Genomic DNA, 21,854 nt, shown 5'->3' on the forward strand with positions numbered 1-21,854 from the left:
AAAATAAAAAACATGTGCCTCTGTGTGCTTTTGTCTGTCATCATATTTCCTGGAAGAGTGTTCATGTTAATTGAAGGAATAACATACTTGTATTAGTTGCTTACTGGAATCTAGAATCTATCCAGACATTTATCTAGTAATCTATCAAATCCTTATTTTTATATTTAACCCGGTAAGTTGACTGAACACTCATTTACAGCAACGACCTGGGGAATAGTTACAGGGGAGAGGAGGGGGGATGAAAGAGGCTATTGGAAGCTGGGGATGATTAGCTGGCCATGATGGTTTAAAGGCCAGATTGGGAATTTAGCCAGGACACCAGGGATTAACACCCCTACTCTTACGATAAGTATCATGGGATCTTTAGTGACCACAGAGAGTCAGGACAACCGTTTAACGTCCAATCTGAAAGACTGCAACCTACACAGGACAATGTCCCCAATCATTGCCCTGGGGCATTGGGATTTATATATTTGTCGCCCGTCAACACCACTTCCAGAAGCGTCTGGTTTCCCATCCAGGTGTGGTAAAAACCATTTTAAACGGAGTGTTTGGGGCCCTGAATTCTGATTGGCTGAAAGGGTATTGTTCTAATTATGTTGGTAACCAGTTTATAAAAGTAATAAGGCACCTCTGGGGTTTGTGGGATATGGCCAAAAGTATGTGGACACCTGCTCATCGAACATCTCATTCTAAAATCATGGGCATTAATATGGAGTTGGTCCACCCTTTGCTGCTATAACAGCCTCCACTCTTCTGGGAAGGCTTTCCACTAGATGTTGGAACGTTTCTGCGAGGACTTGCTTCCATTCAGCCACAAGAGCATTCGTGAGGTTGGGCACTGATGTTGGGCAATTAGGCCTGGCTCGCAGTCGGCGTTCCAATTCATCCCAAAGGTGTTCGATGGGGTTGAGGTCAGGTCTCTGTGCAGGCCAGTCAAGTTCTTCCACAACGATCTCAACAAGCCATTTCTATATGGACCATGCTGTGTGCAAGGTGGCATTGCCATGCTGAAATAGGAAAGGGCCTTCCCACAAAGTTGGAAGCACAGAATTGTTCAAGAATGTTGTAGCATTTTTTATTTTTTATTTTCCCTTTATTTCACTAGGCAAGTCAGTTAAGAACAAATTCTTATTTTCAATGATGGCCTAGGAACATTAGGATTCCCCCTTTACAGGAACTAAGGGGCCTAGCCCAAACCATTAAAAACAGGCCCAGACCATTATACCTCCTCCACCAAACTTTATAGCTGGCACTATGCATTCGAGCAGGTGTTCTGAACCCAGATTTGTCCGTCGAACTGCCAGATGGTGAAGCGTGATTCATCACTCCAGAGAACGTGTTTCCACTGCTCCAGAGTCCAATGGCAGCAAGCTTTACACCACTCCAGCCGATGCTTGGCATTGCGTATGGTTATTTTAGGATTGTGTGCGGCTGGAAACCCATTTCATGAAGCTCCAGACTAACAGTTCTTGTGCTGACATTGCTTCCAGATGCAGTTTGGAACCATGTAGTGAGTGTTGCAACCGAGGACAGACGATTTTTACGCCCTTCAGCGCTCGGCGATCCCGTTCTGTGAACTTGTGTGGCCTACCACTTTGGGACTGATGGAAAGGTGGCATCCTATGACGGTGCCATATTGAAAATCACTGAGCTCTTCAGTAAGGCCATTTTACTGCCAATGCTTGTCTATGGAGATTGGATGGCCGTGTGCTCGATTTTATACACCTGTCAGCAAAGGGTGTGGCTGAAATAGAAGAATCCACTCATTTGAAGGGGTGTCCACATACTTTTGTAAATATAGTGTACTATGGCTAAGGGCTGTATCCAGGCACTCCACGTTGCGTCGTGCTCACCTCTCTCCTACAGGCCTGTTGTGGTAGAAACGCCTCTAACCTCTCTCCTCCAGGCCTGCTGTGGTAGAAAAGCCTCTAACCTCTCTCCTCCAGGCCTGTTGTGGTAGAAACGCCTCTAACCTCTCTCCTCCAGGCCTGCTGTGGTAGAAAAGCCTCTAACCTCTCTCCTCCAGGCATGCTGTGGTAGAAAAGCCTCTAACCTCTCTCCTCCAGGCCTGTTGTGGTAGAAACGCCTCTAACCTCTCTCTTCCAGGCATGTTGTGGTAGAAACGCCTCTAACCTCTCTCCTCCAGGCATGCTGTGGTAGAAACGCCTCTAACCTCTCTCCTCCAGGCATGCTGTGGTAGAAACGCCTCTAACCTCTCTCCTCCGGGCCTGTTGTGGTAGAAACGCCTCTAACCTCTCTCCTCCAGGCCTGCTGTGGTAGAAACGCCTCTAACCTCTCTCCTCCAGGCCTGTTGTGGTAGAAACGCCTCTAACCTCTCTCCTCCAGGCCTGCTGTGGTAGAAAAGCCTCTAACCTCTCTCCTCCAGGCCTGCTGTGGTAGAAAAGCCTCTAACCTCTCTCCTCCAGGCTTGCTGTGGTAGAAAAGCCTCTAACCTCTCTCCTCCAGGCCTGCTGTGGTAGAAACGCCTCTAACCTCTCTCCTCCAGGCCTGCTGAGTCCCATGAAGAGGGAGCTGCTCCTCCGGCTCCAGTCTGAGATGGAGAATATGACGGACGCCTGGCTCAGCACAGCACTCAAATCCTTGCTGCTTATCCAGTCCAGGTCAGCACAGTGAGTTTGACATTTAGAGAGTTTATTCTCATCTTCCAGTTTTTTTTAACTTGATATTTTTTATTTAGGTCAGACTGTATATAGTTTTTTTTTTTTGTGTGTGTGTGCTTCCTTTGATCTCACGTGTCTGTGTGTGTGTGTGTTCTTCCTCTTCTCTCGCGTGTGTGTGTCCTTCCTCTTCTCTCGCGTGTCCGTGTGTGTGTCCTTCCTCTTCTCTCGTGTGTGTGTGTGTGTGTGTGTGTGTGTGTCCTTCCTCTTCTCTCACATGTCTTTGTGTGTGTGTGTGTGTGTGTCCTTCCTCTTCTCTCACATGTCTGTGTGTGTCTCCACAGGGGTAAGTGTATGAATGTCCTGGTGACGACCACCCAGCTGGTACCTGCTCTGGCCAAAGTGTTGCTCTATGGTCTTGGGGATGTCTTCTCCATAGAGAACATCTACAGCGCCACCAAGATAGGTAAACTAAACTACACACAGCACTCACACACACACACAGCACACACAAACAGAGCACACACACACACAGCACACAAACAGCACACAAACAGCACACAAACAGAGCACACACACACACAGCACACAGCACACACATGGAGCACACAGAAACAGAGCACACACACACAGCACGCAAACAGAGCACACACACACACAGCACACACATGGAGCACACGCAAACAGAGCACATGCACACAGCACACACGCACGCACGCACGCACACACACACACACACACAGCACACAGCACACACACTGACCTTAACAGATGTTTAACTTAGCTGTTGGGTTTAAATGGATACTTTGCCAAAATCACAATGTGGCCCAGTCATTGCGATAACACTAGTTAGCATTGGCTCGCGAAACTAAAAGTTAATCTGACTCTGGAGAAGTCGATACAGGGCCCCGTTGCCAAAATTCCCAAGTATACCTTTTGAAATATTTATATTTGATCCAAATTGGATGAACTATATTAACTCCAGTTGCTTTTCCTGTGGTCTTTCCTTCCGTAGGGAAAGAGAGCTGCTTCGAGCGCATCGTCTCTCGCTTTGGGAAGAATGTGACCTATGTGGTGATTGGAGACGGCCGTGATGAGGAATTCGCGGCAAAACAGGTAGGCTTAGTGCATTAGGGAACCGCTTTTAGGACTGCATATTCTCAGGGGTACGATCAAAGCACGTTGGCAACTTATGAAAACGGAACAAACAGCTGGGAATATTTTAGTCTTTGTTGCATACAGTATGTCAAATACTTCTGCTGTTCACCCAATACTTCTGTTATTTACCAAATACTTCTGCCGTTCACCAAATACTTCTGTTATTTACCAAATACTTCTGCCGTTCACCAAATACTTCTGTTATTTACCAAATACTTCTGCCGTTCACCAAATACTTCTGCCGTTCACCAAATACTTCTGCCGTTCACCAAATACTTCTGCTGTTCACCAAGTACTTCTGTTATTTACCAAATACTTCTGCCGTTCACCAAATACTTCTGCCGTTCACCAAATACTTCTGCCGTTCACCAAATACTTCTGCCGTTCACCAAATACTTCTGCCGTTCACCAAATACTTCTGCCGTTCACCAAATACTTCTGCCGTTCACCAAATACTTCTGCTGTTCACCAAGTACTTCTGTTATTTACCAAATACTTCTGCCGTTCACCAAATACTTCTGCCGTTAATAATAATAATATATGCCATTTAGCAGACGCTTTTATCCAAAGCGACTTACAGTCATGTGTGCATACATTCTACGTATGGGTGGTCCCGGGAATCGAACCCACTACCATGGCGTTACAAGCGCCATGCTCCACCAAATACTTCTGCCGTTCACCAAATACTTCTGCCGTTCACCAAATACTTCTGCCGTTCACCAAATACTTCTGCTGTTCACCAAGTACTTCTGTTATTTACCAAATACTTCTGCCGTTCACCAAATACTTCTGCCGTTCACCAAATGCTTCTGCCATTCACAAAATACTTCTGTTATTTACCAAATACTTCTGCTGTTCACCAAATACTTCTGCCGTTAATAATAATAATATATGCCATTTAGCAGACGCTTTTATCCAAAGCGACTTACAGTCATGTGTGCATACATTCTACGTATGGGTGGTCCCGGGAATCGAACCCACTACCATGGCGTTACAAGCGCCATGCTCCACCAAATACTTCTGCCGTTCACCAAATACTTCTGCCGTTCACCAAATACTTCTGCTGTTCACCAAGTACTTCTGTTATTTACCAAATACTTCTGCCGTTCACCAAATACTTCTGCTGTTCACCAAGTACTTCTGTTATTTACCAAATACTTCTGCCGTTCACCAAATACTTCTGCCGTTCACCAAATACTTCTGCCGTTCACCAAATACTTCTGCCGTTCACCAAATACTTCTGTTATTTACCAAATAATTCTGCTATTTACCAAATAATTCTGCTATTTACCAAATACTTCTGCCGTTCACCAAATACTTCTGTTGTTTACCAAATACTTCTGTTGTTTACCAAATACTTCTGTTATTTACCAAATACTTCTGGTGTTCACCAAGGCCCTGATTCCAGGTTTAAACTGTTACATGTGGTCTCAGTTCCATAATGATTCCGATGTGCAATCATTTGGAACAGGTAGCCTAACATGATCTAATATGATCCACTCATGTTAGCGACCCTCAGGAACAACTACACAGAGGAAGGGAAGGTAAACGGAATGGAATGATGCTAAATGTAAGCTACAAATGTAAAACTAACACTAAAGTGGCAGTTATAAATGTATGTGGGTATTACTGATGGTGGCTCCCGATAAGTGGCTAATATTTAACATGATACAAATTGGAAAAATAAAACGGAGAAAAACCTGGTCATAATTAAAACATTGTAATGTGTATACATCAACTCAGCAGGTTCATCCCTACAGAAGCCTATAGCTTGGGTGTCCAAATTTAATCCACGCAAATTACGAGGGCACACAATTACAATTCTGAGTAACAGCACAGCTATTTTATAGCCTATTTCACGGTGGAAAAGGATCTGCAATACAGCGTAGCCCAGTGGTTAGAGCAGGTAGCCTAGTGGTTAGAGGGGGAGGCAGGTAGCCTAGTGGTTAGAGGGGGAGGCAGGTAGCCTAGTGGTTAGAGGGGGAGGCAGGTAGCCCAGTGGTTAGAGGGGGAGGCAGGTAGCCTAGTGGTTAGAGGGGGAGGCAGGTAGCCTAGTGGTTAGAGGGGGAGGCAGGTAGTCTAGTGGTTAGAGCAGGTAGCCTAGTGGTTAGAGGGGGAGGCAGGTAGCCTAGTGGTTAGAGCAGGTAGCCTAGTGGTTAGAGGGGAGGCAGGTAGCCTAGTGGTTAGAGGGGGAGGCAGGTAGCCTAGTGGTTAGAGCAGGTAGCCTAGTGGTTAGAGGGGGAGGCAGGTAGCCCAGTGGTTAGAGGGGGAGGCAGGTAGCCCAGTGGTTAGAGGGGGAGGCAGGTAGCCCAGTGGTTAGAGGGGGAGGCAGGTAGCCTAGTGGTTAGAGGGGGAGGCAGGTAGCCTAGTGGTTAGAGCAGGTAGCCTAGTGGTTAGAGGGGGAGGCAGGTAGCCTAGTGGTTAGAGCAGGCAGCCTAGTGGTTAGAGGGGGAGGCAGGTAGCCTAGTGGTTAGAGCAGGTAGCCTAGTGGTTAGAGCAGGTAGCCCAGTGGTTAGAGGGGGAGTCAGGTAGCCCAGTGGTTAGAGGGGAGGCAGGCAGCCTAGTGGTTAGAGGGGAGGCAGGGTAGCCTAGTGGTTAGAGGGGGAGGCAGGTAGCCTAGTGGTTAGAGGGGGAGGCAGGTAGCCTAGTGGTTAGAGGGGAGGCAGGTAGCCTAGTGGTTAGAGGGGAGGCAGGTAGCCTAGTGGTTAGAGGGGAGGCAGGTAGCCTAGTGGTTAGAGGGGAGGCAGGTAGCCTAGTGGTTAGAGGGGAGGCAGGTAGCCCAGTGGTTAGAGGGGGAGGCAGGTAGCCCAGTGGTTAGAGGGGGAGGCAGGTAGCCCAGTGGTTAGAGGGGAGGCAGGTAGTCTAGTGGTTAGAGGGGGAGGCAGGTAGCCCAGTGGTTAGAGGGGAGGCAGGTAGCCCAGTGGTTAGAGGGGAGGCAGGTAGCCTAGTGGTTAGAGGGGAGGCAGGTAGCCTAGTGGTTAGAGGGGAGGCAGGTAGCCTAGTGGTTAGAGGGGAGGCAGGTAGCCTAGTGGTTAGAGGGGAGGCAGGTAGCCTAGTGGTTAGAGGGGAGGCAGGTAGCCTAGTGGTTAGAGGGGAGGCAGGTAGCCTAGTGGTTAGAGGGGAGGCAGGTAGCCTAGTGGTTAGAGGGGAGGCAGGTAGCCTAGTGGTTAGAGGGGAGGCAGGTAGCCTAGTGGTTAGAGGGGAGGCAGGTAGCCTAGTGGTTAGAGGGGAGGCAGGTAGCCTAGTGGTTAGAGGGGAGGCAGGTAGCCTAGTGGTTAGAGGGGAGGCAGGTAGCCTAGTGGTTAGAGGGGAGGCAGGTAGCCTAGTGGTTAGAGGGGGAGGCAGGTAGCCTAGTGGTTAGAGGGGGAGGCAGGTAGCCTAGAGGTTAGAGCAGGTAGCCTAGTGGTTAGAGCAGGTAGCCCAGTGGTTAGAGGGGAGGCAGGTAGCCCAGTGGTTAGAGGGGAGGCAGGCAGCCTAGTGGTTAGAGGGGAGGCAGGCAGCCTAGTGGTTAGAGGGGAGGCAGGTAGCCTAGTGGTTAGAGGGGGAGGCAGGTAGCCTAGTGGTTAGAGGGGAGGCAGGTAGCCTAGTGGTTAGAGGGGAGGCAGGTAGCCTAGTGGTTAGAGGGGAGGCAGGTAGCCTAGTGGTTAGAGGGGAGGCAGGTAGCCTAGTGGTTAGAGGGGAGGCAGGTAGCCTAGTGGTTAGAGGGGAGGCAGGTAGCCTAGTGGTTAGAGGGGAGGCAGGTAGCCTAGTGGTTAGAGGGGAGGCAGGTAGCCTAGTGGTTAGAGGGGAGGCAGGTAGCCTAGTGGTTAGAGGGGAGGCAGGTAGCCTAGTGGTTAGAGGGGAGGCAGGTAGCCCAGTGGTTAGAGGGGAGGCAGGTAGCCCAGTGGTTAGAGGGGAGGCAGGTAGCCCAGTGGTCAGAGGGGGAGGCAGGTAGCCCAGTGGTCAGAGGGGGAGGCAGGTAGCCCAGTGGTTAGAGGGGAGGCAGGTAGCCCAGTGGTTAGAGGGGAGGCAGGTAGCCCAGTGGTTAGAGGGAGGCAGCTAGCCAGTGGTTAGAGGGGGAGGCAGCTAGCCAGTGGTTAGAGGGGGAGGCAGCTAGCCTAGTGGTTAGAGGGGGAGGCAGGTAGCCTAGTGGTTAGAGGGGGAGGCAGGTAGCCCAGTGGTTAGAGGGGAGGCAGGTAGCCTAGTGGTTAGAGGGGAGGCAGGTAGCCCAGTGGTTAGAGGGGAGGCAGCTAGCCTAGTGGTTAGAGGGGGAGGCAGGTAGCCTAGTGGTTAGAGGGGAGGCAGCTAGCCAGTGGTTAGGGGAGGCAGGTAGCCCAGTGGTTAGAGGGGGAGGCAGCTAGCCTAGTGGTTAGAGGGGGAGGCAGCTAGCCTAGTGGTTAGAGGGGAGGCAGCTAGCCTAGTGGTTAGAGGGGAGGCAGCTAGCCTAGTGGTTAGAGGGGAGGCAGCTAGCCTAGTGGTTAGAGGGGAGGCAGGTAGCCTAGTGGTTAGAGGGGGAGGCAGGTAGCCTAGTGGTTAGAGGGGAGGCAGGTAGCCTAGTGGTTAGAGGGGGAGGCAGGTAGCCTAGTGGTTAGAGGGGAGGCAGGTAGCCTAGTGGTTAGAGGGGGAGGCAGGTAGCCTAGTGGTTAGAGGGGAGGCAGGTAGCCTAGTGGTTAGAGGGGAGGCAGGTAGCCTAGTGGTTAGAGGGGAGGCAGGTAGCCTAGTGGTTAGAGGGGAGGCAGGTAGCCCAGTGGTTAGAGGGGGAGGCAGGTAGCCCAGTGGTTAGAGGGGGAGGCAGGTAGCCTAGTGGTTAGAGGGGAGGCAGGTAGCCCAGTGGTTAGAGGGGAGGCAGGTAGTCTAGTGGTTAGAGGGGAGGCAGGTAGTCTAGTGGTTAGAGGGGAGGCAGGTAGCCTAGTGGTTAGAGGGGAGGCAGGTAGCCTAGTGGTTAGAGGGGAGGCAGGTAGCCTAGTGGTTAGAGGGGAGGCAGGTAGCCCAGTGGTTAGAGGGGAGGCAGGTAGCCCAGTGGTTAGAGGGGGAGGCAGGTAGTCTAGTGGTTAGAGGGGGAGGCAGGTAGCCTAGTGGTTAGAGGGGGAGGCAGGTAGCCCAGTGGTTACAGCAGGTAGCCTAGTGGTTAGAGGGGAGGCAGGGTAGCCTAGTGGTTAGAGGGGAGGCAGGTAGCCTAGTGGTTAGAGCAGGTAGCCTAGTGGTTAGAGGGGGAGGCAGGTAGCCTAGTGGTTAGAGGGGGAGGCAGGTAGCCTAGTGGTTAGAGGGGAGGCAGGTAGCCTAGTGGTTAGAGGGGGAGGCAGGTAGCCTAGTGGTTAGAGGGGAGGCAGGTAGCCTAGTGGTTAGAGGGGAGGCAGGCAGCCTAGTGGTTAGAGGGGAGGCAGGTAGCCTAGTGGTTAGAGCAGGTAGCCTAGTGGTTAGAGGGGGAGGCAGGTAGTCTAGTGGTTAGAGGGGGAGGCAGGTAGCCTAGTGGTTAGAGGGGAGGCAGGTAGCCTAGTGGTTAGAGGGGAGGCAGGTAGCCTAGTGGTTAGAGGGGAGGCAGGTAGCCCAGTGGTTAGAGAGGGGAGGCAGGTAGCCCAGTGGTTAGAGGGGAGGCAGGTAGCCTAGTGGTTAGAGTGGGAGGCAGGTAGCCTAGTGGTTAGAGGGGAGGCAGGTAGCCTAGTGGTTAGAGGGGAGGCAGGTAGCCCAGTGGTTAGAGGGGAGGCAGGTAGCCCAGTGGTTAGAGGGGAGGCAGGTAGCCTAGTGGTTAGAGGGGGAGGCAGGGTAGCCTAGTGGTTAGAGGGGAGGCATGTAGCCTAGTGGTTAGAGGGGAGGCAGGTAGCCTAGTGGTTAGAGGGGAGGCAGGTAGTCTAGTGGTTAGAGGGGAGGCAGGTAGCCCAGTGGTTAGAGGGAGGCAGGTAGCCTAGTGGTTAGAGGGGAGGCAGGTAGCCTAGTGGTTAGAGGGGAGGCAGGTAGCCTAGTGGTTAGAGGGGAGGCAGGTAGCCTAGTGGTTAGAGGGGGAGGCAGGTAGCCTAGTGGTTAGAGGTGGAGGCAGGTAGCCCAGTGGTTAGAGGGAGGCAGGTAGCCCAGTGGTTAGAGGGTAGGGGAGGCAGGTAGCCCAGTGGTTAGAGGGGGCGGCAGGGTAGCCCAGTGGTTAGAGTGGGGGAGGCAGGTAGCCCAGTGGTTAGAGGGGGAGGCAGGTAGCCCAGTGGTTAGAGGGGGAGGCAGGTAGCCCAGTGGTTAGAGGGGGAGGCAGGTAGCCCAGTGGTTAGAGGGGAGGCAGGTAGCCCAGTGGTTAGAGGGGGAGGCAGGTAGCCCAGTGGTTAGAGGGGGAGGCAGGTAGCCCAGTGGTTAGAGGGGGCGGCAGGGTAGCCTAGTGGTTAGAGGGGGCGGCAGGGTAGCCTAGTGGTTAGAGGGGCGGTAGGTAGCCTAGTGGTTAGAGGGGGAGGCAGGTAGCCTAGTGGTTAGAGGGGGAGGCAGGTAGCCTAGTGGTTAGAGCAGGTAGCCTAGTGGTTAGAGGGGGAGGCAGGTAGCCCAGTGGTTAGAGGGGGAGGCAGGTAGCCTAGTGGTTAGAGGGGGAGGCAGGTAGCCTAGTGGTTAGAGGGGGAGGCAGGTAGCCCAGTGGTTAGAGGGGAGGCAGGTAGCCCAGTGGTTAGAGGGGAGGCAGGTAGCCCAGTGGTTAGAGGGGAGGCAGGTAGCCCAGTGGTTAGAGGGGAGGCAGGTAGCCCAGTGGTTAGAGGGGGAGGCAGGTAGCCCAGTGGTTAGAGGGGGAGGCAGGTAGCCCAGTGGTTAGAGCAGGTAGCCTAGTGGTTAGAGGGGAGGCAGGTAGCCTAGTGGTTGAGGGGAGCAGGTAGCCTAGTGGTTAGAGGGGGAGGCAGGTAGCCCAGTGGTTAGAGGGGAGGCAGGTAGCCCAGTGGTTAGAGGGGGAGGCAGGTAGCCCAGTGGTTAGAGGGGAGGCAGGTAGCCCAGTGGTTAGAGGGAGGCAGGTAGCCTAGTGGTTAGAGGGGAGGCAGGTAGCCTAGTGGTTAGAGGGAGGAGGCAGGTAGCCTAGTGGTTAGAGTGGTTAGGGGAGGCAGGTAGCCTAGTGGTTAGAGGGGAGGCAGGTAGCCTAGTGGTTAGAGGGGGAGGCAGGTAGCCTAGTGGTTAGAGGCAGGTAGCCTAGTGGTTAGAGGGGGAGGCAGGTAGCCTAGTGGTTAGAGGGGGAGGCAGGTAGCCCAGTGGTTAGAGGGGAGGCAGGTAGCCCAGTGGTTAGAGGGGAGGCAGGTAGCCTAGTGGTTAGAGGGGAGGCAGGTAGCCCCAGTGGTTAGAGGGGAGGCAGGTAGCCTAGTGGTTAGAGGGGAGGCAGGTAGCCTAGTGGTTAGAGGGGGAGGCAGGTAGCCTAGTGGTTAGAGGGGGAGGCAGGTAGCCTAGTGGTTAGAGGGGGAGGCAGGTAGCCTAGTGGTTAGAGGGGGAGGCAGGTAGCCTAGTGGTTAGAGGGGAGGCAGGTAGCCTAGTGGTTAGAGCAGGTAGCCTAGTGGGTGGCAGGTAGCCTAGTGGTTAGAGGGGAGGCAGGTAGCCTAGTGGTTAGAGGGGAGGCAGGTAGCCTAGTGGTTAGAGCAGGTAGCCCCAGTGGTGGTTAGAGGGGAGGCAGGTAGCCTAGTGGTTAGAGGGGAGGCAGGTAGCCTAGTGGTTAGAGCAGGTAGCCTAGTGGTTAGAGGGGGCAGGCAGTAGCCTAGTGGTTAGAGGGGGAGGCAGGTAGCCTAGTGGGTTAGAGGGGAGGCAGGTAGCCTAGTGGTTAGAGCAGGTAGTCCAGTGGTTAGAGGGGAGGCAGGTAGCCCAGTGGTTAGAGGGGAGGCAGGTAGCCAGTGGTTAGAGGGGAGGCAGGTAGCCAGTGGTTAGAGGGGGGGGTAGCCAGTGGTTAGGGGAGGCAGGTAGCCCAGTGGTTAGAGGGGGAGGCAGGTAGCCCAGTGGTTAGAGGGAGGCAGGTAGCCTAGTGGTTAGAGGGGGAGGCAGGCAGCCTAGTGGTTAGAGGGGAGCCAGGCAGCCTAGTGGTTAGAGGGAGCCAGGCAGCCTAGTGGTTAGAGGGGAGGCAGGCAGCCTAGTGGTTAGAGGGGAGGCAGGTAGCCTAGTGGTTAGAGGGGAGGCAGGTAGCCTAGTGGTTAGAGGGGAGGCAGGTAGCCCAGTGGTTAGAGGGGGAGGCAGGTAGCCTAGTGGTTAGAGGGGAGGCAGGTAGCCTAGTGGTAGAGAGGGAGGAAGGTAGCCTAATGGTTAGAGGGGGAGGCAGGTAGCCTAGTGGTTAGAGGGGAGGCAGGTAGCCCAGTGGTTAGAGGGGAGGCAGGTAGCCCAGTGGTTAGAGGGGAGGCAGGTAGCCCAGTGGTTAGAGGGGAGGCAGGTAGCCTAGTGGTTAGAGGGGGAGGCAGGTAGCCTAGTGGTTAGAGGGGAGGCAGGTAGCCTAGTGGTTAGAGGGGAGGCAGGGTAGCCTAGTGGTTAGAGCAGGTAGCCTAGTGGTTAGAGGGGAGGCAGGTAGCCTAGTGGTTAGAGGGGAGGCAGGTAGCCCAGTGGTTAGAGGGGAGGCAGGTAGCCCAGTGGTTAGAGGGGAGGCAGGTAGCCTAGTGGTTAGAGGGGGAGGCAGGGTAGCCTAGTGGTTAGAGGGGAGGCAGGTAGCCCAGTGGTTAGAGGGGAGGCAGGGTAGCCTAGTGGTTAGAGCAGGTAGCCTAGTGGTTAGAGGGAGGCAGGTAGCCTAGTGGTTAGAGGGGAGGCAGGTAGCCTAGTGGTTAGAGGGGAGGCAGGTAGCCTAGTGGTTAGAGGGGGAGGCAGGTAGCCTAGTGGTTAGAGGGGAGGCAGGTAGCCTAGTGGTTAGAGAGGAGGCAGGGTAGCCTAGTGGTTAGAGCAGGTAGCCTAGTGGTTAGAGGGGAGGCAGGTAGCCTAGTGGTTAGAGGGGAGGCAGGTAGCCTAGTGGTTAGAGGGGAGGCAGGTAGCCCAGTGGTTAGAGGGGGAGGCAGGTAGCCCAGTGGTTAGAGGGGAGGCAGGTAGCCCAGTGGTTAGAGGAGGCAGGGTAGCCTAGTGGTTAGAGGGGAGGCAGGGTAGCCTAGTGGTTAGAGCAGGTAGCCTAGCCCAGTGGTTAGAGGGGAGGCAGGGTAGCCTAGTGGTTAGAGCAGGTAGCCTAGTGGTTAGAGGGGAGGCAGGTAGCCTAGTGGTTAGATGGGGAGGCAGGTAGCCTAGTGGTTAGAGGGGAGGCAGGTAGCCCAGTGGTTAGAGGGGAGGCAGGTAGCCTAGTGGTTAGAGGGGGAGGCAGGTAGCCTAGTGGTTAGAGGGGGAGGCAGGGTAGCCTAGTGGTTAGAGCAGGTAGCCTAGTGGTTAGAGGGGGAGGCAGGGTAGCCTAGTGGTTAGAGCAGGTAGCCTAGTGGTTAGAGGGGGAGGCAGGGTAGCCTAGTGGTTAGAGCAGGTAGCCTAGTGGTTAGAGGGGGAGGCAGGTAGCCTAGGGGTTAGATGGGGAGGCAGGTAGCCTAGTGGTTAGAGTGGGGAGGCAGGTAGCCCAGTGGTTAGAGGGGAGGCAGGTAGCCCAGTGGTTAGAGGGGGCAGGTAGCCTAGTGGTTAGAGGGGGAGGCAGGGTAGCCTAGTGGTTAGAGCAGGTAGCCTAGTGGTTAGAGGGGGAGGCAGGTAGCCTAGTGGTTAGAGGGGAGGCAGGTAGCCCAGTGGTTAGAGGGGAGGCAGGTAGCCTAGTGGTTAGAGGGGAGGCAGGGTAGCCTAGTGGTTAGAGGGGAGGCAGGGTAGCCTAGTGGTTAGAGGGGGAGGCAGGTAGCCCAGTGGTTAGAGGGGAGGCAGGTAGCCTAGTGGTTAGAGGGGGAGGCAGGTAGCCTAGTGGTTAGAGAGGGGAGGCAGGTAGCCTAGTGGTTAGAGGGGAGGCAGGGTAGCCTAGTGGTTAGAGGGGAGGCAGGTAGCCCAGTGGTTAGAGGGGAGGCAGGTAGCCTAGTGGTTAGAGGGGAGGCAGGTAGCCCAGTGGTTAGAGGGGAGGCAGGTAGCCCAGTGGTTAGAGGGGAGGCAGGTAGCCCAGTGGTTAGAGGGGGAGGCAGGTAGCCCAGTGGTTAGAGGGGGAGGCAGGTAGCCCAGTGGTTAGAGGGAGGCAGGTAGCCCAGTGGTTAGAGGGGGAGGCAGGTAGCCCAGTGGTTAGAGGGGAGGCAGGTAGCCCAGTGGTTAGGGAGAGGAGGCAGGTAGCCTAGTGGTTAGAGGGAGGCAGGTAGCCCAGTGGTTAGAGGGGGAGGCAGGTAGCCCAGTGGTTAGAGGGGAGGCAGGTAGCCTAGTGGTTAGAGGGGAGGCAGGTAGCCTAGTGGTTAGAGGGGAGGCAGGTAGCCTAGTGGTTAGAGTGGGGAGGCAGGTAGCCCAGTGGTTAGAGGGGAGGCAGGTAGCCTAGTGGTTAGAGGGGAGGCAGGTAGCCTAGTGGTTAGAGGGGAGGCAGGTAGCCTAGTGGTTAGAGGGGAGGCAGGTAGCCTAGTGGTTAGAGGGGAGGCAGGGTAGCCTAGTGGTTAGAGGGGGAGGCAGGGTAGCCTAGTGGTTAGAGGGGGAGGCAGGTAGCCCAGTGGTTAGAGGGGGAGGCAGGTAGCCCAGTGGTTAGAGGGGGAGGCAGGTAGCCCAGTGGTTAGAGGGGGAGGCAGGTAGCCCAGTGGTTAGAGGGGGAGGCAGGTAGCCCAGTGGTTAGAGGGGGAGGCAGGGTAGCCCAGTGGTTAGAGGGGGAGGCAGGTAGCCCAGTGGTTAGAGGGGGAGGCAGGTAGCCCAGTGGTTAGAGGGGGAGGCAGGTAGCCCAGTGGTTAGAGGGGGAGGCAGGTAGCCCAGTGGTTAGAGGGGGAGGCAGGTAGCCCAGTGGTTAGAGGGGGAGGCAGGTAGCCCAGTGGTTAGAGGGGGAGGCAGGTAGCCCAGTGGTTAGAGGGGGAGGCAGGTAGCCCAGTGGTTAGAGGGGAGGCAGGTAGCCCAGTGGTTAGAGGGGAGGCAGGTAGCCCAGTGGTTAGAGGGAGGCAGGTAGCCCAGTGGTTAGAGGGGGAGGCAGGTAGCCCAGTGGTTAGAGGGGGAGGCAGGTAGCCCAGTGGTTAGAGGGGCCGGAGGCAGGTAGCCCAGTGGTTAGAGGGGCCGGCAGGCAGGTAGCCCAGTGGTTAGAGGGGCCGGCAGGCAGGTAGCCCAGTGGTTAGAGGGGCCGGCAGGCAGGTAGCCCAGTGGTTAGAGGGGCCGGCAGGCAGGTAGCCCAGTGGTTAGAGGGGCCGGCAGGCAGGTAGCCTAGTGGTTAGAGGGGCCGGCAGGCAGGTAGCCTAGTGGTTAGAGGGGCCGGCAGGCAGGTAGCCCAGTGGTTAGAGGGGAGGCAGGTAGCCCAGTGGTTAGAGGGGGCGGCAGGTAGCCCAGTGGTTAGAGGGGGAGGCAGGTAGCCCAGTGGTTAGAGGGGGAGGCAGGTAGCCCAGTGGTTAGAGGGGGAGGCAGGTAGCCTAGTGGTTAGAGCGTTGGACTAGTAACCGAAAGGTTGCAAGTTCAAATCCCCGAGCTGACAAGGTACAAAATCTGTCGTTCTGCCCCTGAACAGGCAGTTAAACCCACTGTTCCTAGGCCGTCATTGAAAATAAGAATTTGTTCTTAACTGACTTGCCTAGTTAAATAAAGGTAAAATTTTAAAAAAATTATGGTTTCACATTAATCTCCGGGGAATCATCAGGACAAATCATCTAAAACAATTGCTTTGTGGATTTACAATCCCCTTCTCCAAATGGATTTACTCATCTAGGTCTTATCAATAACTCTTATCTATTCTACATTACCGCGCATGGAGAATGCTGTTATTTGTATCGCAAAAAAACATAAAGTATATGCCTTTTTCCACTTGGAGCCGGTAGGTTCGCTCAACCTGATTCATGGTTTCCTCGCGCATGAAGCCGCTGGAATTTATAATGAAGTGAAGTCAAGGTCAGAATAGAGTATATCTGTAGACACATCTCCCGCCACATTTCTTAGATCTCCGACCCTGAACAGATAGCGGGTGCATAGTATGCTAGTCTCAATCTTAAATTCAAGGTCCGAATTTTCAAAAAAAGAGAGAATTATGTTCCATTTTATGCACTTAAATTCAGGCTCGGAATCAGGGCCCATGTACTTCTGCTATTCACCAATTACACTTAGCACTGCAGTAAATAAGTCTTGGGAGTATTGATTTGACTGGCGGTTCTTCATGCCGTCTCCCTGCTCTCTTTGCAGCACAACATGCCTTTCTGGCGTATCACCACCCACGGGGACCTGGTATCCCTCCATCAAGCCCTGGAACTAGACTTCCTGTAGAACGGAAGGAATGGAGGTTAAGACACAAAGGGAAACGTGTGTGTGTGTGTGTGTGTGTGTGTGTGTGTGTGTGTGTGTGTGTGTGTGTGTGTGTGTGTGTGTGTGTGTGTGTGTGTGTGTGTGTGTGTGTGTGTGTGTGTGTGTGTGTGTGTGTGTGTGTGTGTGTGTGTGTGTGTGTGTGTCCAACCCTTCTGTTCGCTTGTGGAGTGACATTATAAGCTGAGTGTCCTCAGCTCCACACCAGCCCTCAAACTCACACACCCTTTACACACCTGCTGGCTGTAGCGTGTCGCTCTTTTCCCCGTGTGATGGCCATGGACTGATCTGAGGTGGACTTTGGGGTGGCAGTGGCTGGGAAGCAGACTGGACAGACAGACCTACTCTCTGATGTAGAGCTCCTCCCAAGCAACACTCTCCATATGGCAGCTATCCTCCAAAGACTGAGCCTGATCACTGGGGCATAGCAGCAGCGACCGACCGACCGACGCCGACAGGCAGGACATGACTAAAATGAAGAAGACCATTCCCATATCTCTCTCTGCAGTGTCTGTAGTCTCTGGCTCCACAACCCACAGGCTGTTTTCCTCTGTTCTCTCTCTGGCTTGCATCCCAAATGCCACCCTATTCCCTATGTAGTGCACTACATTTGATAGGGCCTAGTGCTCTCATCAAAAATAGTGCACTACATAGGGAAAAGGGTTCCATTTGGGACGTCGCCTCTTGTTAGTGGATCGACTAAAGCAAAAGGTCTGCAGCCCTGTCTGGCATCCCGGACGTTTGATAGGGCCTAGTGCTCTCATCAAAAATAGTGCACTACATAGGGAATAGGGTTCCATTTGGGACGTCGCCTCTTGTTAGTGGATCGACTAAAGCAAAAGGTCTGCAGCCCTGTCTGGCATCCCGGACGGACCCTTCTGGTTGTTTAGACCTTACACTTGTACTATTTTTCCAAATTCTCTTTCTGTAGGGTAGCTATTCATGAAAGTATAATGTCACTTCGAATGTTTTTTTATACTTTGTATTTTTAAAAGGTTGTTTTGCGTTCCAAATTACTTGAGGTATCATTGATGAGGGTCGGTAATAATTTTCGTCTTTTCAAAGCATATGATTCGATGACTACTTAAGAATGACCTTCAATTGACCTTCTGGATGTAACCTTTCCATTAGTTCACTAACAGTACCGACGTGTTCTCCATAGACACCTCCGCTGTCCTGACCTCTCCACTGTGTCACGGGCTTCAACAGCCTAACTGACTTCTGTGGTCTTTTTGACATAAACTGATGTGTGGTCAGAATGACTCAATGAAGACCCTAACAAACCTGTATTCCACTGCATGGTATCAAGGATGCCAGGTTACTATGTAGTTAATCATAAGAACAGCCAATCCAGGCGTTTTCTGTGAGAAACAGCCAATCCAGGTGTTTTCTGTGAGAAACAGCCGAACCAGGCCTTTCTGTGAGAAACAGCCGAACCAGGCCTTTCTGTGAGAAACAGCCGAACCAGGCCTTTCTGTGAGAAACAGCCGAACCAGGCCTTTCTGTGAGAAACAGCCGAACCAGGCCTTTCTGTGAGAAACAGCCAATCTAGGCGTTTTCTGTGAAAAACAGCCGAACCAGGCCTTTCTGTGAGAAACAGCCGAACCAGGCCTTTCTGTGAGAAACAGCCGAACCAGGCCTTTCTGTGAGAAACAGCCAAACCTGGCCTTTTCTATACATTTACATCTAAGAAACCAAGGATGGGCCTTCAAAACAATGTGCATCTTCATTAGCATGACGCTGATGTGAATGTGTGAACATGTTCACATAACCTGTGGAAGAAACCTTCCCCTTGGAGTAACTGTTCCTCAGAGCACAACCCTACATGTCTTGGAGTAACTGTTCCTCAGAGCACAACCCTACATGTCTTGGAGTAACTGTTCCTCAGAGCACAACCCTACATGTCTTGGAGTAACTGTTCCTCAGAGCACAACCCTACATGTCTTGGAGTAACTGTTCCTCAGAGCACAACCCTACATGTCTTGGAGTAACTGTTCCTCAGAGCACAACCCTACATGTCTTGGAGTAACTGTTCCTCAGAGCACAACCCTACATGTCTTGGAGTAACTGTTCCTCAGAGCACAACCCTACATGTCTTGGAGTAACTGTTCCTCAGAGCACAACCCTACATGTCTTGGAGTAACTGTTCCTCAGAGCACAACCCTACATGTCTTGGAGTAACTGTTCCTCAGAGCACAACCCTACATGTCTTGGAGTAACTGTTCCTCAGAGCACAACCCTACATGTCTTGGAGTAACTGTTCCTCAGAGCACAACCCTACATGTCTTGGAGTAACTGTTCCTCAGAGCACAACCCTACATGTCTTGGAGTAACTGTTCCTCAGTGCACAACCCTACATGTCTTGGAGTAACTGTTCCTCAGAGCACAACCCTACATGTCTTGGAGTAACTGTTCCTCAGAGCACAACCCTACAAGTCTTGGAGTAACTGTTCCTCAGAGCACAACCCTACATGTCTTGGAGTAACTGTTCCTCAGAGCACAACCCTACATGTCTTGGAGTAACTGTTCCTCAGTGCACAACCCTACATGTCTTTGAATTCCTGCAAAAGAGACTTAACTTGACAATGAGGATTTTTAACAGCAGTTGGCTGGAAGGGATGGCACAATCACACACGTTATATTAGGTACAGTGGAATTGTTATCTGTTATTGTTCAATACTGGAAATGATGTTAAGACCAAGAAGTCACGGGAGATTTGTCTGGCCAAGATTCTCACAACATGACAGATAATTTGCATCACAAAGATCACGTGTTGTCATTGATAAATGGGAAATGTTTCTGGGGGGGGGGGACAGGCAGCATGTAGCTGGTCGAGAGGTGGTTAGAGGGTTGATGTTATGAATCCCTGGTCCATGTGAGATTACAATACTGAGCCCGATGATGCCGATCATTTTGACACTTACGGCTTGACCAGTAAGAATGTTTATCTTGTGTATTTCTTTGTGTGTCTGTATATATGCATACTGTGCCTTTTCTCAACATTCTCTATTATATATATATATATATATATGTGTGTGTCATCTCTACAGGAAATACTTCAGATGCGTTAAACACATGATCAAACATGGTTGTTACACACTTGAGTTGAAGTGTCTACTTTTTTTAATACTGTTATCCATCTGCTGAAACTTTTTTAAATCTTTAACCATCAGTAACCATTTCTGTGTTGCTAAGTGATTTAAAAAAAAAGATTTTCTCTCCCTTACAGTTCAGATTTTATTTCTTGTTTTAATTGTCCTGCCGATACATACATGTTATGGCCGAAATGCTCTGCTCTCAAGACGAGTCACAGCCGAAATGCTCTGCTCTCAAGACGAGTCACAGCCGAAATGCTCTGCTCTCAAGACGAGTCACAGCCGAAATGCTCCGCTCTCAAGACGAGTCACAGCCGAAATGCTCCGCTCTCAAGACGAGTCACAGCCGAAATGCTCTGCTCTCAAGACGAGTCACAGCCGAAATGCTCTGCTCTCAAGACGAGTCACAGCCTTGTCCACTAAGTCAGAGCATCATTTTCCATGTTGAAACCTGCCGTCACCTTTAAGTTTATTTGACTTTTTAAAGTTTGTTTTTGTTGAGTCGCTGTGTCTTGGTTTCACTGCTTAGACAATCACATCTCAATCACTTGGGGTCCAGATCCATCATTCCCCTGGTGAAACATATAACGTAGTCTGTAACAGTACCACTATGGGACATGAGAGAAATAGTATGCATTGTAAAATGCTTTGGAATGGAAGAGGTATCTTGGACATGGAATTTTGTAAAGTTGACAAGACAGACCGGTGTCTTTTAATTGACTGACTGCACATTCATATTACAATCTGTTTCCACAAGTTTTTTTTTAAATATAAGATCAGACAAGCTTGATCCTCTGATGCACATCTTCAATATCTAACATCATGGAATCAATCAACCCCAGCCAAAAACATTTGATCTGTTATTGCTGATTGTCATGCTGATCATGTCTCTAGTGTTGCTTCACACCTTTTGGTTGGTATGATTGATTTTTTTTGTAGTCCTGGAATGTGTTTACAGTATTTGTATCAGTGAAAAAAAATATTAATTTAAGTACTATGTTACTAACAAAGTGTGATTCTGTACGTTTAATTTTTCAAATTTGATTTGATTTCTTTTGTACATTTTACTTAGACTGTTTAATGTATCCCTTCAGTTTGTATTAAAGCCCAGGAACTATGTACCATTTTATATACTCTTAACAAACCTTTTGTTGAAGTGCATTTTGTTGTACTATTTCAACTGTCGAATGCAATGAGCTATGAATGTACATAGTTTTGTAGGGCTCAACTTGTTCATGCTTTGTAGGGATATATCTGGCTCAACTTGTTCATGCTTGTAGGGATGTATTTGGCTCTACTCAAGACGATGAAACACTATATATATATATATATATACACAAAAGTATTTGTATATATATATATATATATATACAAAAGTATTTGTATATCCAGTGGATTTAGCTATTTCAGCTACACCTGTTGCTGACAGGTGTATAAAATCGAGCACACGGCCATGCAATCTCCATAGACAAACATTGGCAGTAAAATGGCCTTACTGAAGAATTCAGTGATTTTCAACATGGGACCGTCATAGGATGCCAACTTTTCCAACAAGTCTGTTTGTCAAATTTCTGCCCTGCTAGAGATGCACTGGTCAACTGTAAGTGCTGTTATTGTGAAGTGGAAACGTCTAGGAGCAACAACGGCTCAGCCGCGAAGTGGTAGGTCACACGAGCTCACAGAACAGGACCAATGTGCTGAAGAGTGTAGCGCGTAATAATCGTCTGTCCTCGGTTTAATACTCACTACCGAGTTCCAAACTGCCTCTGGAAGCAATGTCAGTACAATAACTCTTTGTCGGGAGCTTCATGAGATAGTTTTCCATGGCCGCACACAAGCCTAAGATCACCATGCGCAATGCCAAGTGTCTGCTGGAGTGGTGTGAAGCTCACTGCCATTGGCCTCTGGAGCAGTGGAAACGCGTTCTCTGGAGTGATTAATCACGCTTCATCATCTGGCAGTCCGAGAGACGAATATGAGTTTGGCGGATGCCAGGAGAACGCTACCTGCCCGGATGATTAGTGCCAACTGTAAAGTTTGGTGGAGGAATAATGGGGCTGTTTTTCGTTGTTCGGGCCCCTTAGTTCCAGTGAAGGGAAATCTTAACACTACAGTATTCTAGATTCTAGATTATTCTGTGCTTCGAACTTTGTGGCGACAGTTTGGGGAAGACCCTTTCCTGTTTCAGCATGACAATGCCCCTGTCAACAAAGCGAGGTCCATACAGAAATAGTTTGTCGAGATCGGTGTGGCAGAATTTGACTGCCTTGCACAGAGCTCTGACCTCAACCCCATCGAACACCTTTGGGATGAATTGGAACGTCGACTGCGAGCCAGGCCTAATCGCCCAACATCAGTGCCTGACCTCACTAATACTCTTGTGGCTGAAAGGAAGCAAGTCCCCGCAGCAATGTTCCGACATTTAGTGGAAAGCCTTCCCAGAAGAGTGGAGGTTGTTCTAGCAGCAAAGGGGGGGAACCAACTCCATTTTAAATTACCATGATGTCGGAATGAGATGTTCGACGAGCATGTGTCCACATACTTTTGGTCCTGTAGTGTATAACTGACTCGTGTTTTCAAACCCCACATTTTTTTTAAATGGGACCGGAAACACTGTTGAAGGCCCAATAAGGTTGTCCTGTGTACATTAACACTGATGGTAGTGTAAATACAAATTAAAGTACTTTGAAGGTGCCTG

General features: G+C 51.5%; 2 protein-coding genes and 1 long non-coding RNA gene across 10 annotated transcripts in view; 2 read left to right on the forward strand and 1 right to left on the reverse strand.

Moving 5' to 3' along the window:
* LOC118371393 (eyes absent homolog 3-like) overlaps positions 1-21,850 on the forward strand; it is a 59,192-nt gene extending 37,342 nt beyond the window's left edge. For 5 of the 8 annotated variants that reach the window (XM_052472775.1, XM_052472772.1, XM_052472770.1 and 2 more), the window contains 4 exons: positions 2,510-2,633; positions 2,966-3,087; positions 3,637-3,737; positions 15,945-21,850. In XM_052472775.1, the coding sequence (XP_052328735.1) occupies positions 2,510-2,633; positions 2,966-3,087; positions 3,637-3,737; positions 15,945-16,025 (428 nt within the window). In that variant the 3' untranslated portion in view covers positions 16,026-21,850. The remainder of the gene's footprint in view (positions 1-2,509; positions 2,634-2,965; positions 3,088-3,636; positions 3,738-15,944) is intronic. The other 3 variants (XR_008073234.1, XR_008073235.1, XM_052472774.1) reach the window with 3 other exon arrangements.
* Positions 696-2,498, reverse strand: LOC127909985 (uncharacterized). The gene is made up of 3 exons (XR_008073286.1): positions 2,057-2,498; positions 1,937-2,016; positions 696-1,858 (listed from the first exon to the last, which is right to left on the reverse strand). It is a non-coding gene; the product is annotated as an uncharacterized LOC127909985 (long non-coding RNA).
* LOC127909984 (uncharacterized) lies at positions 3,760-6,291 on the forward strand. The gene is made up of 2 exons (XM_052472777.1): positions 3,760-5,741; positions 6,000-6,291. The coding sequence occupies exon 1, from the start codon at positions 3,814-3,816 to the stop codon at positions 5,035-5,037; it is 1,224 nt and encodes a 407-aa protein (XP_052328737.1). The 5' UTR covers positions 3,760-3,813; the 3' UTR covers positions 5,038-5,741; positions 6,000-6,291.
* Positions 21,851-21,854: the final 4 nt, after the last annotated feature.

The sequence above is a fragment of the Oncorhynchus keta genome, chromosome 20 (assembly GCF_023373465.1).
Source record: "Oncorhynchus keta strain PuntledgeMale-10-30-2019 chromosome 20, Oket_V2, whole genome shotgun sequence".
Taxonomy (NCBI): Eukaryota; Metazoa; Chordata; class Actinopteri; order Salmoniformes; family Salmonidae; genus Oncorhynchus; species Oncorhynchus keta.

Coding starts and splice junctions, on each gene's coding strand:
- LOC127909984 (XM_052472777.1), top strand. CDS start 3,814: ATGAAAACGGAACAAACAGCTGGGAATATTTTAGTCTTTGTTGCATAC.